Source organism: Bubalus bubalis, chromosome 1 (genome assembly GCF_019923935.1).
Source record: "Bubalus bubalis isolate 160015118507 breed Murrah chromosome 1, NDDB_SH_1, whole genome shotgun sequence".
Classification (NCBI taxonomy): Eukaryota; Metazoa; Chordata; class Mammalia; order Artiodactyla; family Bovidae; genus Bubalus; species Bubalus bubalis.
The window spans coordinates 24,641,060-24,656,124 of NC_059157.1; the positions used below are offsets into that span (position 1 = coordinate 24,641,060).

General features: G+C 36.3%; 1 protein-coding gene across 3 annotated transcripts in view; it reads right to left on the reverse strand.

Moving 5' to 3' along the window:
- MSR1 (macrophage scavenger receptor 1) overlaps window positions 1-13,962 on the reverse strand; it is a 79,899-nt gene extending 65,937 nt beyond the window's left edge. For all 3 annotated transcript variants that reach the window (XM_006047769.4, XM_025279266.2, XM_006047770.4), the window contains exons 1-3: window positions 13,809-13,962; window positions 5,454-5,560; window positions 4,212-4,325 (exon numbers count right to left, since the gene is read on the reverse strand). In XM_006047769.4, coding sequence (XP_006047831.1) covers window positions 4,212-4,325; window positions 5,454-5,556 — 217 coding nt within the window. In that variant the 5' untranslated portion in view covers window positions 5,557-5,560; window positions 13,809-13,962. The remainder of the gene's footprint in view (window positions 1-4,211; window positions 4,326-5,453; window positions 5,561-13,808) is intronic.
- Between the last annotated feature and the right edge of the window lie 1,103 nt (window positions 13,963-15,065).

The window sequence follows — 15,065 nt, forward strand, 5'->3', positions numbered from 1 at the left end:
ATTTTCAAATGTTCATTTCTTTCATTATCATCAGAGAGATGGCATTTTGTGACTTTTCTATCTTACATTTGAAAGGAGACAAATTTTATGACTTGTACAATATGGAGAAGGTTATATTTGACCTTACAGATCACATATACTCCTCCATGTTGGCAATACCTTCTTCTACCAAAAATTTGTATTATTTTGAGCTCAAGGATCTTCAGTTTGTCAGCAATTTATATACATTAACCTTAGGCTTAACCTTATCTTATTCTTCAGAGACATTATTATATGTTGTTATACTGTAATAGAAATGCAGTAGCTTCTTGGAAAAAAGGTAGCTTGTGGCAAAGACTATAATTAAGACATATTTTTCAGTACATAAGACACTTTAGTTTTCATGCACAACGTTTTATTTCATCTACTTATTTATATTTGCCAAAACAGAATAATTTCTATCATTATAGGGATATATTTTGTCTACATTTTAATTTTTTTTATTATATAGAGTTAATTTATTGCATTTTAGCTTTCTTTTGGAAAAATTCTAAAACTTACAGCTGTAAATGTATAGTCAATTGTTTATTATTCAAGTATGATAAACACAGGAGATCTAAACTCTGGTGAATTGGGGTGCTCATGTGAACTTGCAAGATTTGAATACTTTTAGCTTTTGTACATGCCACAGTTTAAGGAAACAAAACTACTTTAGGTCAATCATTGTCAACCCTAGAACAACTGTGTTGACTTAGTAGCATTTGGTAACAGCCCGGAGATTTTGAACCTGGTTAGAACCCTGATATTTTCAAACTTCAGTTCACATTGTGCATGGGCCAAAAGAAGTTGCATTCACTGAGGTTGGTTCTGCAGGCCATGGTTTACATAAAAGCAATGAAAGTGAGTCACTCAGTCGTGCCCAACTCCTTGCAACCCCATGGACTAGATACAATCCATGGAATTCTCCAGGCCAGAATACTGGAGTGGGTAGTCATTTCCTTCTCCAGAGGATCTTCCCAACCCCAGGATCGAACCCAGGCCTTCCACACTGCAGGCAGATTCTTTACCTGCTGAGCCATCAGGGAAGCCCAAGAATACTGGAGTGGGTAGCCTATTCCTTCTCCAATGGATCTTCCCAACCCAGCAATCAAACCAGGGTTTCCTTTGTTGCAGGTGGATACTTTACCAACTGAACCACCAAGGAAGCCCCATAAAAGTGATAAAATTATGCAAATTCTAACTGGCTGATAGCTAATGATCCCAAACAATGATGCATCTTTCAGTTAAGCACTTCAAACTGATAAGCATAAACATAAACAACATATAGATAACCTGGTTATCAGGAAGTTGTTGTTTAATGACAGACACATCAGGTTCTTTTATTTAAATGGCTCTGGTTGGTTTGATTGGTTGGTTGGTTGTGGTTGGCTTTTGTTTTCGACATCCAAAATGGTATTTGACTTTTACATATGGAAAATATTTTCCTGGCTGATGTTACAACAAGTTAATTTTTTAGTGGCCAATCATAGTTTGTTCTAAACACCTGATTGTACTGGGAGATAGTAGACCACAGAGGATAGGAGTCAGGAGTCATGGTAGGAACTTCAATTCCATCACTGAACAGTTTTCTTTTGTGGATGATGAGGGTAAGCATATGTCTGTCCAAGGGTTATTGTGAGGTGTCTTAAGATAATCTGTGGAAAATGTATAGCCCAGGGCCTGAACATAGTAAACGCTCAAAAATGTTACAAAAATATTAAAGCCATTGTTGCTTTCATTATCATTTCTTCCTTAGTAAAATTTTGGTTCTGTCTTGGAATATCCTTTTGACAGAGGAGGTATGGCCTTATATTAGGAGCATTTCCTTGTTAAGCTGATTAGCATGTACATGAAAACACACCTTCCTCCCAGCCTGTCTCTTGTTCAAGCATGTGTCAAGACATTTTGTCACTCTCGGAGAAAAAGGGAGCTACAAGGCAAATAAATTCAAATGTCAATCAAATCCCTCAAAAATAGTCCTGAGGGAAATAATGTTTATAAATTTGCTTAAGTTACATGCAAGCTATCCATCCCTGTATGCTGCTGCTGCTGCTGCTGCTAAGTCGCTTCAGTCGTGTCCGACTCTGTGCGACCCCATAGACAGCAGCCCACCAGGCCCCGCCATCCCTGGGATTCTCCAGGCAAGAACACTGGATCAGATCAGATCAGATCAGTCACTCAGTCGTATCCGACTCTTCGTGACCCCATGAATTGCAGCACGCCAGGTCTCCCTGTCCATCACCAACTCCCAGAGTTCACCCAGACTCACGTCCATCGAGTCAGTGATGCCATCCAGCCATCTAATCCTCTATCGTCCCCTTCTCCTCCTGCCCCCAATCCCTCCCAGCATCAGAGTCTTTTCCAATGAATCAATTCTTCGCATGAGGTGGCCAAAGTACTGGAGTTTCAGCTTTAGCATCAGTCCTTCCAAAGAAATCCCAGGGCTGATCTCCTTCAGAATGGACTGGTTAGATCTCCTTGCAGTCCAAGGGACTCTCAAGAGTCTTCTCCAACACCACAGTTCAAAAGCATCAATTCTTCGGCGCTCAGCCTTCTTCACAGTCCAACTCTCACATCCATACATGACCACAGGAAAAACCATAGCTTTGACTAGACGAACCTTTGTTGGCAAAGTAATGTCTCTGCTTTTGAATATGCTATCTAGGTTGGTCATAACTTTCCTTCCAAGGAGTAAGCGTCTTTTAATTTCATGGCTGCAGTCACCATCTGTAGTGATTTTGGAGCCCAGAAAAATAAAGTCTGACACTGTTTCCACTGTTTACCCATCTATTTCCCATGAAGTGGTGGGATCGGATGCCATGATCTTCATTTTCTGAATGTTGAGCTTTAAGCCAACTTTTTCACTCTCCACTTTCACTTTCATCAAGAGGCTTTTGAGTTCCTCTTCACTTTCTGCCATAAGGGTGGTGTCATCTGCATATCTGAGGTTATTGATATTTCTCCTGGCAATCGTGATTCCAGCTTGTGTTTCTTCCAGTCCAGTGTTTCTCATGATGTACTCTGCATATAAGTTAAATAAACAGGGTGACAATATACAGCCTTGATGAACTCCTTTTCCTATTTGGAACCAGTCTGTTGTTCCATGTCCAGTTCTAACTGTTGCTTCCTGACCTGCATACAAATTTCTCAAGAGGGAGATCAGGTGGTCTGGTATTCCCATCTCTTGAAGATTTTTCCACAGTTTATTGTGATCCACACAGTCAAAGGCTTTGGCATAGTCAATAAAGCAGAAATAGATGTTTTTCTGGAACTCTCTTGCTTTTTCCATGATCCAGTGGATGTTGGCAATTTGATCTCTGGAGTGGGTTGCCATTTCCTCCTCCAATGCATGAAAGTGAAAAGTGAAAGTGAAGTCGCTCAGTCGTGTCCGACTCTTAGCGACCACATGGACTGCAGCCTACCAGGCTCCTTCATCCATGGGATTTTCCAGGCAAGAGTACTGGAGTGGGGTGCCATTGCCTACTCCCATCCTGTATAAACTCTTTAAATGTATCCCCAACTCAAGACAAACTCTTCAAAACAAATATATACCTGAAAAACATCATGTAGGACCCAAGCAAAGTGTTCTATTTTTTTGTTGTTTTTGTTTATTTGAAAGGATGCTATCAGTTCATTTATATAGAGGTTTTAAATAAAACCCTCATGAAATATGTGACCATATAAAGGACAAATACTGCTGAGGGATAGGTCATTAGTTTCTGAGGTTTCCCCTGAAGACTTGTAGGGATATTTCTTTCTGCTGTCAATGCTAGGAATAAAAGTATTTTTCCAGGACAACTGGCTTGTTTTTATATTTTAGGCATCGCTAATATAAACAATCATGTTTATATCATCACATTTGCAACTAGAATGCTTACCATGAAATTTATGATGCATCATCAAAACTTCATAGGACTTCAGATGATAACATTGCTGAAATGGTCAATTCTTTCCATCTTACCTTTACATATTCATATTTTTATCTTAAAGTTCCATTGTCTAGGCTATTTAAGTTTTTTTATGCAATAACTTTGCAGAATCTGTTTTTTTTTTCCATGAAATAAATTTGAGGAACATTTTTTGATCTGAAGTTCAAATTCTTACATATTTGCCATATACCAAAGACTGAATGCTTCTTTCTGCTTCTGTAGTAAATAATTTACCAGATGAGTTTCAGAACTAGAGTACTGTACCTGCCACTATGCCAATGATGGGCACGAGAACTACAAACACAATGAGATAAAGGGTGATCAGTGCAGCTTTATAAGACTTCATCCTCTCTTGAAGAGTTGGGCCATTTTTAGGATCTAAAAAACAAAAGTCCAATCTCCTGTTAGAGAACTTATTCATCTTACTTAATTAAAACTTTTTAAAATGTCCCATTATATGGTTAGTATCAAACCTACTGGAATAAAAAATGAACCAAGAAATAGGTTCTCATTTATTCAGCAGGAAGTAAAAGGGACAGTCAAAAGGAGAAATCAATACAGAAACTGCTGTGGACATTTGATCTATCCACTGACTAAACATCCAGGACAAAGTTACTATCTTCTCCAAGCCATACTTGTCTCACTGGATACATTCATTGATAAATTTTAATACTTATAACATACCAACACACACACAAACATAAATTTTATTCTTCTGTTTCACATGGGAATGTGAACATTCTGGATGAAAATAAAGCTCCTCAAGCAACCATATATTAATAATTATATATATATATTTTCAGATTTTAAGTGGAATAAGAAAAACATTACTTTTGATGGTAATTATGCAATTTTTCTTTTCTCATTCTACCTCAATAGTTTTGTATTTGGATGGCTCTTGTGATTTGAATACAAGTTGAAAAAAAAAGAAATAACAAAATTCACACTTTGATTAAATGTTGGAATGGATCAGTAAAGCCCATCCTCTGGATATTTCAGAATATACTAATATTTTAGTATTATTTCTTTATATGAACCAGCAATTCATATGTTGAGATGCTAATTTTAGAAAAGTTAACTCGATATAGAGGGAATCTTACTAGCAGAAGAAGATGTTTCTCTGGTTAAGTGAATAAAATATCCATTAAAACATTCTTTCCTATGGCCATTGCTTTTGTTGTTTAGCAAAAAAGAAGGAAATTTTGTTTTCAGGTTGCAAACTAAAAAGAAATTTTAGGTATTGTTCAATAATCTTCTATGAGGAATTAAACAGAAAAAGGAGGAAAAAAATTAGGTAAAGAAAATAAAAAAAAATAAGGAAAAGGGGGGAAATGAAGGAAAAAAGAGAAGGAGCAACCACGATACAAACAAGATGGGATATTCCATCTGTCAGGTGACTAAGACTGAGACCCAACCAGGCAGATAGAGTAAGTCTCATGACCATAATTTTACAGTCTCACTAACTCCAAGGACAATGTCCATGAGCACCTCCCTTATTCTACTTACGGGGAGGAAGCAAAGCTGTCACTGAGCGAGCATCGAACTTCACAGACTCTGTACAGCTGTCAGCGTCCTCTTGCTGATCAGGAAAGTCATCCCACTGTGCCATACTTCTATCAAACACATGCAAAAACATGTTAATTACACATGGAATTGCTAAGGCCCTTTGGCATCATGGTTTACATTGAAATTTACAGTTAAAATCCAATTTTAGCCAGGGAACAAGTATAATTAATTAAATTTACATACATCTCTGTTATATATATGCCAACATATTATAACTACCCATTAATTTCATTTCCACATTAAAAGACAGACTTACATGGAACCCACTCACGAGTTTTTCCATGTACAAATGTACACTTGTGATTGAAGTATGTGGGTTTTTTATAGTGAGAGGTAACTTTGCTCTCTTTAGCTAAAAAAGGAAAAATTCCCAACTGGCAGAAAACAACTGTTTAGCCAAAAAGTTAAATAGACTTTCCCTTAGAACAAGTAGTAGCTGAAAATTTTAAACAAATATTTCCCGTGATCTTTTATCAGAGCTTTATCAGCCAAATTTTCTTCTGCTAAGGCATCTGTTTATCCCTTTAGAAACAGAAAACAAAATCCGGTCACAAGATAAGGAGCCACAGGAAAAACTTAGTTTTTATTTCCCTTTCCTTTCTTTTCCCTTCTTTCCCTTTTTTTAAAAAAAATTTCTTATATATTTTCCTATCAAGGCTTCCCTCACTATATACATTGCCAGCACCTCAAATATGTGCTTGTACCTTTTAAAACACATTTGCAAAGAGCTGGATACAACTGAGCATACACACACATATTTTATGACCCAGTCTATATCTATGTCTCTTTAAGATGCATCAGAATCATTTAAAAGGCTTACTTTAAAACAGATTGATGGTCACTACCTGCAAAATTTCTGATATTTAGGGTAGGGATCAACAACTTGCAGGCTTCCCTGGTGGTTCAATAGTAAAGAATCTGCCTGCCAAGGCAAGAGACGTGGGGTTCAATCCCCAATCAGGGAAGGTCCCCTGGAGAAGGAAATGGCAACCCACTCTAGTATTCCTGCTTGGGAAATCCCATGGACAGAGAAGCCTGGCAGGGTACCGTCCATGGGGCCGCAGAAGAGTTGGACACGACTTAGAGACTAAACAACAACAACAATCTGCAATTCAGACAAGTTTTCTAGTCATGCTGCTGCTGCCAGTCTGAGGACCACAACTTTAAGAACATTTGTCAAAAGAAGCTGTATGACTTTTTCTTGGAAACAGTTCAGTTCATTTGATTGATAAGTTTAGCATAAAGCCAACATCTTCTGATCATTGTTTATTTTCTCTAATGCTGAGTTATGGATTTAACACAGCTGAAGTTGCAACTGTGTACCCTGGAAACTTCAGGACACTGAACTCTTATCTCCTCCAGAAAATGGGCAATCATTCATATGCAAATGTTCATCCTGCTTTGGGAATCCTTAACTCCTGTCAATATATTAAAAAAAAATATTTCCAAGGAATTATTTTATTTTGCAGTTTGTACATACATCATTCTGTAAATCGGTTTTACTTTTTTGTAAGTCCGGTCGATCTAACCAAGGAGTATATTCTTTAAACGCTTCGGTCACTGTGGAGGAAGCTGGCAGATGGGAAGTTAGAACGACATCCCCTTTTCTTAGGCAGAGGTGAAACTAAATAAACAATTATCGGGGAACACTATTATAGGAAACCAAACTGATTAATTCAGACCCAGACTCTCCTGCCATTCCCCCCCTTTTAATTCACTCCATTATTTGATTTGGATGACAGTTTTTAACTTGCCATGGGAAACAAATCAGAAACATGACTTTCAAAAATGAGATGACAATGAAACAGCTAAATTCTTTTTAAAACTACAGTTCAAAGCATTGGGACTCTGGCAAAGCTTTTAACATTTGAACTCAGTTTATAAAGGATGGGCTCACAAAGTCTACCTTTTTTTTTTTTTTTTTTGCTGTATCCCATGGCATGCAGGATCTTAGCTCTCTGACTAGGGAACAAACCTGCATTCCCTGCATTGGAAGCCCAGAGTCTTAACAATTCGACAGCCAAGTATACATTTAGGTACCCCTGCTATGCACCTAGAAATATATTCCTGTCAGTCTGCTCACAGGTCCCTTCTCAATGTGTTTGACTCTGGTTCTGGTCCCAATAGCTGAGATATTATGACTCCATTTTCACTTATATACAAAGGAAACATATTACTCAGTCTTCTAGATGGGAATTTATTTGTAAAAAATATTTTTGCAAAATTTTGAAAACTTTAAATTTGATAAATCTCGCTAGGGCTGTGAGCTATAGAAGAGGTGGGACCATGTCTAGTTTTGTTCAATGTTATATTGCCAGAGCCCAAAGCAATCTGGAGTATAGACTATGCTTGATATATACTTGTTGAATATTTGGGCACTACTACAGAGACTAAGTTCAGTTTTGTTTTTCTTTAGGCCTTTATACTTTGATCTAACTTTTATGGGCTTTAGATGATAATATACATCTTTTAGATTACTGGATTTCAAACTATGATTTCTTTGGGTAGATTTTAAATCTTTGAAAAAAAAAAAAAAACCCTCCAATAAATGTCTACAAGTGGGTTAGACTGAATGACCACATGTGGACAACAGAGGTACAGAGAGCTGAAAGTGAGATGAACACTAAAATCTGTTGAGTGGAGTGAATATGGAACTTTTCTTCTTCCAGGGTTTCTGATGTTGGCATGCCACCCATTTATATCATCTGTTTTTTATTATAATCCTGGGCTAATTTAATAGCTCCCAATAGGTCTCTCTGGCTTCCTGGATAGCTCAGTTGGTAAAGAATCCTACCTGAAATGCAGGAGACTCTAGTTAAATTTCTAGGTTGGGAAGATCAGTATCCTTGGGCTTCCCTGGTGGCTCAACTGGTAAAGAATCCGCCTACAATGTGGGAGACCTGGGTTTGATGCCTGGGTTGGGAAGATTCCCTGGAGAAGGGAAAGGCTACCCACTCCAGTATCCTGGCTTAGAGAATTCCATGGACTATACAGTCCATGGGGTCGCAAAGAGTCAGATATGACTGAGTGACTTTCACTTTCACTTTTTCATAGGTCTCTCAGCTTCATGTTAATCCTTCCATTCTATTTTCCACACAGCTTCTAGAATGGTCCTCTTCAAAAGTAAGTCAGATTGACATCATGACCAAGTGGCTTTTATCCCAGGGATGCAAGGACTCTTTAATATTTGCAAATCAGTCAATAGGATATACCACATTAACAAATTGAAAGATAAAAATCATATGATTATCTCAATAGAGGCAGAGAAAGCCTTTGACAAAATTCAACATCCATTTATGATAAAAAACCCTCCAGAAAGCAGGCATGGGAGAAATATACCTCAACATAATAAAATCCATTTATGATAAACTCACAGCAAACATTATCCTTAATGGTGGAAAATTGAAAGCATTCCCCCTAAAATCAGGAACAAGACAAGGGTGCCCATTCTCACCACTACTATTCAACATAGTTTTGGAAGTATTAGCCACAGCAATCAGAGGAGAAAAAGAAATAAAAGGAATCCAAATTGGAAAAGAAGTAAAACTCTCACTGTTTGCAGATGACATGATCCTCTACATAGAAAACCCTAAAGACAACACCAGAAAATTTCTAGAGCTAATCAATGAATATAGTAAAGTTGCAGGATATAAAATTAACACACAGAAATCCCTTGCAATCCTATACACTAACAATGAGAAAAACAGAAAGAGAAATTAAGGAAACAATTCCATCCACCATTGCAATGAAAAAAATAAAATAGGAATAAATCTACCTAAAGAAACAAAAGAAAACTATTTATAGAAAACTATAAAACACTGATGAAAGAAATCAAAGATGACACAAATAGATGGAGAAATATACCATGTTCACGGATTGGAAGAATCAGTATAGTGAAAATAAGTATATTACCCAAAGCAATCTATAGATTCAATGCAATCCCTATCAAGCTATCAACAGTATTTTTCAGAGAACTGGAACAAATAATTTCACAATTTGTATGGAAATACAAAAAAATACCTCAAATAGCCAAAGTAATCTTGAGAATGAAAAATGCAACTGGAGGAATCAACCTGACTTTAGACTATACTACAAAGCTACGGTCATCAAGACAGTATGGTAGTGGCACAAAGACAGAAATATAGATCAATGGAACAAAATAGAAAGCCCAGAGATAAATCCATGCACCTATGGACACCTTATCTCTGATAAAGGAGGCAAGAATATACAATGGAGAAAAGACAATCTCTTTAACAAGTGGTACTGGGAAAACTGGTCAACCACTTGTAAAAGAATGAAACTAGAACACTTTCTAACACCATACACAAAAATAAACTCAAAATGGATTAAAGATCTAAACATAAGACCAGAAACTATAAAACTCCTAGAGGGAAACATAGGCAAAACACTTTCTGACATAAATCACAGCAGGATCCTCTATGACCCACCTCCCAGAGTAATGGAAATAAAAACAAAAATAAAAAAATGGGACCTAATTAAACTTAAAAGTTTTTGCACAACGAAGGAAACTATAAGCAAGGTGAAAAGACAGCCTTCAGAATGGGAGAAAATAATAGCAAACAAAGCAACTGACAAAGAATTAATCTCAAAAATATACAAGCAGCTCATGCAGCTCAATTCCAGAAAGATAAACAAACCAATCAAAAAATAGGCCAAAGAACTAAACAGACATTTCTCCACAGAAGACATACAGATGGCTAACAAACACATGAAAAGACACCCAACATCTCTCATTATCAGAAAAATGCACATCAAAACCACAATGAGGTATCATCTCATGCCAGTCAATGTCTGCTATCAAAAAGTCTACAAACAATTAATGCTGGAGAGGGTGTGGAGAAAAGGGAATCCTCTTACACTGTTGGTAGGAATGCAAACTAGTTCAGCCACTATGGAGAACAGTGTGGAGATTCCTTAAAAAACTGGAAATAGAACTGCCATATGACCCAGCAATCCCACTGCTGGGCATACACACTGAGGATACCAGAATTGAAAGAGACATGTGTACCCCAATGTTCATTCCAGCACTGTTTACAATAACTAGGACATGGAAGCAACCTAGATGTCCATTGGCAGATGAATGGATAAGAAAGCTGTGGTACATATACACAATGGAATATTACTCAGCTGTTAAAAAGAATGCATTTGAATCTGTTCTAATGAGGTGGATGAAACTGGAGCCTATTATACAGAGTGAAGTAAGTCAGAAAGAAAAACACCAATACAGTATACTAATGCATATATATGGAATTTAGAAAGATGGTAATGATGACCCTGTATACAAGACAGAAAAAGAGAACCAGATGTAAAGAATAGACTTTTGGACTCTGTGGTAGAAGGTGAGGGTGGGATGATTTGAGAGAATAGCATTGAAACATATATATTACCATATGTGAAATAGATCAACAGTCCAGGTTCAATGCATGAGACAGGGTGCTTAGGGCTGGTGCACTGGGATGACCCTGAGGGATGGGATAGGGAGGGAGGTGGGAGGGGAGTTCAGGATGGGGAACACATGTACACCCATGGCTGATTCATGTCAATGTATGGCAAAACCCACTACAATATTGTAAAGTATTTAGCCTCTAATTAAAATAAATATTTTTTTTAAGTAAGTCAGATTGTATCACTCTGCTCAAATCCTATAAATACCTTCCCATCTCACTCACTCAGACAGACTTTTCTCCAGCATCAGATCTGAAATAGCAACCTACCTCTTTCACTTCCTCTTCTCCTTCTTGCCTTGATTTGCCCCCCACTACCAACTTATCACCATCCAACATGAAATGCATTTCCCTTATTTATCTTGTCTATTGTTTGTCTCTTCTTACACAAGTTAGAGTCAGGATTCAGGGATTTTTATCTCTGGTTCAATGAATAGAGTTCCTGTCACTTAGTAGGTGTTCATCATGTACATAAGAACATTAGGAGAAATTCCACAAATAAATGCAAGACAAAATAGTTTGCAAGATGACTGGATTTTATACCTGGAGTCATGCTTCAAGGAAAGTTTGCATTAGTGAAATGCAGAAATGTAAAAACCTGTTCTGCTATCTATTGGAAAATGAAAGGTTTTTCTTTGAATCCTGTGTCAACAGGAAACTGAAACAAAAAATCTCACCCACGAGGTTCCCACTTTTGCCTCAGAGGGATTTGTTAGACTTACTGGATTCCTTCAGTTCCTTACTCTATCAGTGCTGTTTGTTTAGGAATGTTGGAAAACATACACATGTGAGGCTTTGTTAGAAGCCAGAGGACAATTCACACAATCCAAATGAGCCTTAAACTGCTTTTTCCAAAGTTAAAAGAAAAAGTAACCTCACATAATGTTACAGCTTCCTATCAAATGTCAATGCACTGACAAAGAACTGCGAAATCTTCTGAGTGTATGTAATCTATTAAAATCACGTTCTCATGAGAAGTGAAACAGCTCTCTGCAGTATCAGCTCTTCATGAAGAGGGTGAAAAGTTTATAGAAGCTACAACAGGAAAACCTTAATGAAAGAAATTCAGTATTATTCTGCTTGGAAACATACTTTTCTTTATTCCTGTTTTTATTATAAAAATGTAACACTATTGAAGACAAGTTGGGACAAAATTTCTATCATTTCATCACCCCAATAAAGAAAAAAATTGAGTGTATCCACATTACAAATTAATACTATAATGTATGTTATCATCTGGTTTTATGTATTTCCCTTAAATTCATATCAGTATCTCTATACTTGAAACTATTTTTTCAAGTTTAAAATGATGGGACACATAATAATTCATTGACTATATGTACCTTATTTATGCAGCCATTTTCTTATAATTCTTCAAAATAAGATATGTTCCCTGTTCTTTGAAGGGCAATGTTTTACTGATACAGATGCTGCTGCTGGAAATATTTGCATAACTTAGGTTTCTTCTTTTTAGCCTAAATGTTTCTTTAGGCTAATTCATTATATGATGAACTATCAGATAACAGGAATACTATCTCAAACTTCTTAGTATCCACTGTCTGACTTCTCTTTAAAAAGATTGTACACATTTACAGAGAGTCACTTATGTTTTAAACCAAACTCACCACTGTTCAGTAACAATGCTTATTTTAGAATCACTTAGATTTTAGTGAGAGCTAAATGATATCTCAGATATATATCTATATACACACAGACATATATGGTTATAATAAGAATTTAAAAATTATTATAAGGATTAAAAATAATTTTTATAAATTGTCTGATACATAGACAACCACAAATAAATGAATCACCATTATTTTAAACCATCGTTTTTTGTTTTTTGTTTTTTAATATGAAGTTTTCTTATTTCATCCTCACAACAGCACCATGAGGTATGTTCTCAATGTTACAAGCTGGGAAACCAAGGCCTAAAACATTTAAGTATCCAGTTAATGTTAGACAACTAGTGAACGGGGAAGTTGGGACCTGAAGGTAGGCAGTGTATGACCAGAAAAACAGCTCCTAATCCCTGTATAAAACATTTATAATCTCAGTTTTATGACTTTTCTATCACTATTTTCACATGGCTAATGAGAATGCTAATCGCATTTTATGCTGTGTAAATCTTAACCATTCTTCGAGATGAATGTAAATTCTAACAGCTCCATGAAGATTCTTCTTTCTCCTCTTGAAGTAATTTTGGCCTCTCCTGTATTCTCATAGTAGTTACATATAGCACTTGCACACCACTTTTATGGTGCTCAAATTATATTCTGCCAATTTGCCTTAGATCTTGATTTTCTTGAAGACAGAGACTTTTATTTTTTATATCCCTTCCTTACATCTAGAAAGTTCACACAGTAGATGCCCAACCAATATTTGTTATATGAACAATAGAGGTAATAAAAATATTAAAGTCAAAATTATTATGTAAAAACTAAAATTAGACTAAGATATATTTAATCACACTGAGTAAAGCCAATAATTTGCAACAAAATATGCACATTTATATGCCCAAAATTTCTTGCTAGTTCAACTTACAAAATATATATTATATATATATATATATTTCATATATATTTGTGCACATATATACATTTTTTCACCCACAGAAAACCTAGCAGAAATCTCTATTTATCATTGAAACAATCAAAACAAATTATTAGTGATAGGATAAAAAACTGTACCAAAAATTACTGATCACATATGTAAACAGCTCTCTCATATCACATACACACACACATGTAGACACACAAAAATACACAGAATAGACCCATATATTCAACAGAAGCAATTTGGAAGAAAATACAAATAAAACTTCTTTTACCATATGTCCTAAAGACGGCAGCACTGATTTATCCACTTCCCTCTTGTAACAATTGAAACCTAAAACCTTTATCACATAATATTTCAGCACAGCACAAGAAGAAAGGAAATGACACATTTGTATGTTGAAAATCTTTCTTAACAGTGTATTTCAATTCTTCTCAGTGCACAAGTTTGCAGAATCTAAATTTGTCAGATAACTCATTCCTCTTTCCATCTAGGACATTACAGAAGAAAAAGAGAAGTCAAATGAAAAACAATTGGGGTTATTGTAACAGTGTACATAACCTATGGAAGATTAATATTTTCCTTTTTGTAAGATAGGTCTGCTTTCTATAATATTCTCATTACTATTAATCTTCTATTAATCTCAATATCTTCCACTAATACTCATGATCTCTTTCATACTGTATAACCTTGAGGGAAGACTCTATGTTTAAGAGATTTGTTTTTCTTAATCCTTTTCCCTAGATCCCTTATCTCTAGCTTCAAACACAAAGCAGAGGAGGAAAGGATACCCACCAAGTAAAAGCAGCAATCCCTTATTGCTCACTTCAGCTCTGTCTATAGTGATGTTAGCAATTTCTGTAGATCCCTTTGAGCATCTAAAAAGTTATTTATTTCCTGAGAAGTATAATAGAAGAAAGGGGTCTCGGGCATGGGATCTGAACAAAGGAATGACTTTCATCTTCCATACCTGTCAGAGTTTTACATATTTTTTAATCTCATTTATTTAATCACATTCCAATTCCAATAAGACATGTAAAAAAAAATACACTAATGAGCTAATTTTTAGATTTGATTCTCTTGGGGAAAAGTGTTTAGTTTATGTTTCATGGGTACTTCATGGTGCTCAAAGAGGGAGGGATCCTACTTTCTATCAAGAGATGGTCAAAATGTCCTTGCCATGCCCACTGGCACCACAGAACACTAACCCCTGGTAGAGAGAACCCAGGAATAGTGCACAGTGCTTGAAAAAAGAAAGCAGAAAAGAAAGTAGCAGTGTATTAGCAATAGTAACAGGCAATGAAGCTGGCCCCACAAATGCTGGCCAGGCAGCTTGAGCCAAGAATAGGATCGCAGACGTCAACCCAGGCTAGACGAACATGAAGGCTACTCTGTGACCACACTAGGTCACCAGATTCTAGGAGAAGACCTGGAGACTAACATCAGAACTCACTGTACTTTCTTTTTATCTGCTTCTATATGTTTTTGTTGTCCAGTCATTAAGTCATGTCCAACTCTTTGCAATCCCATG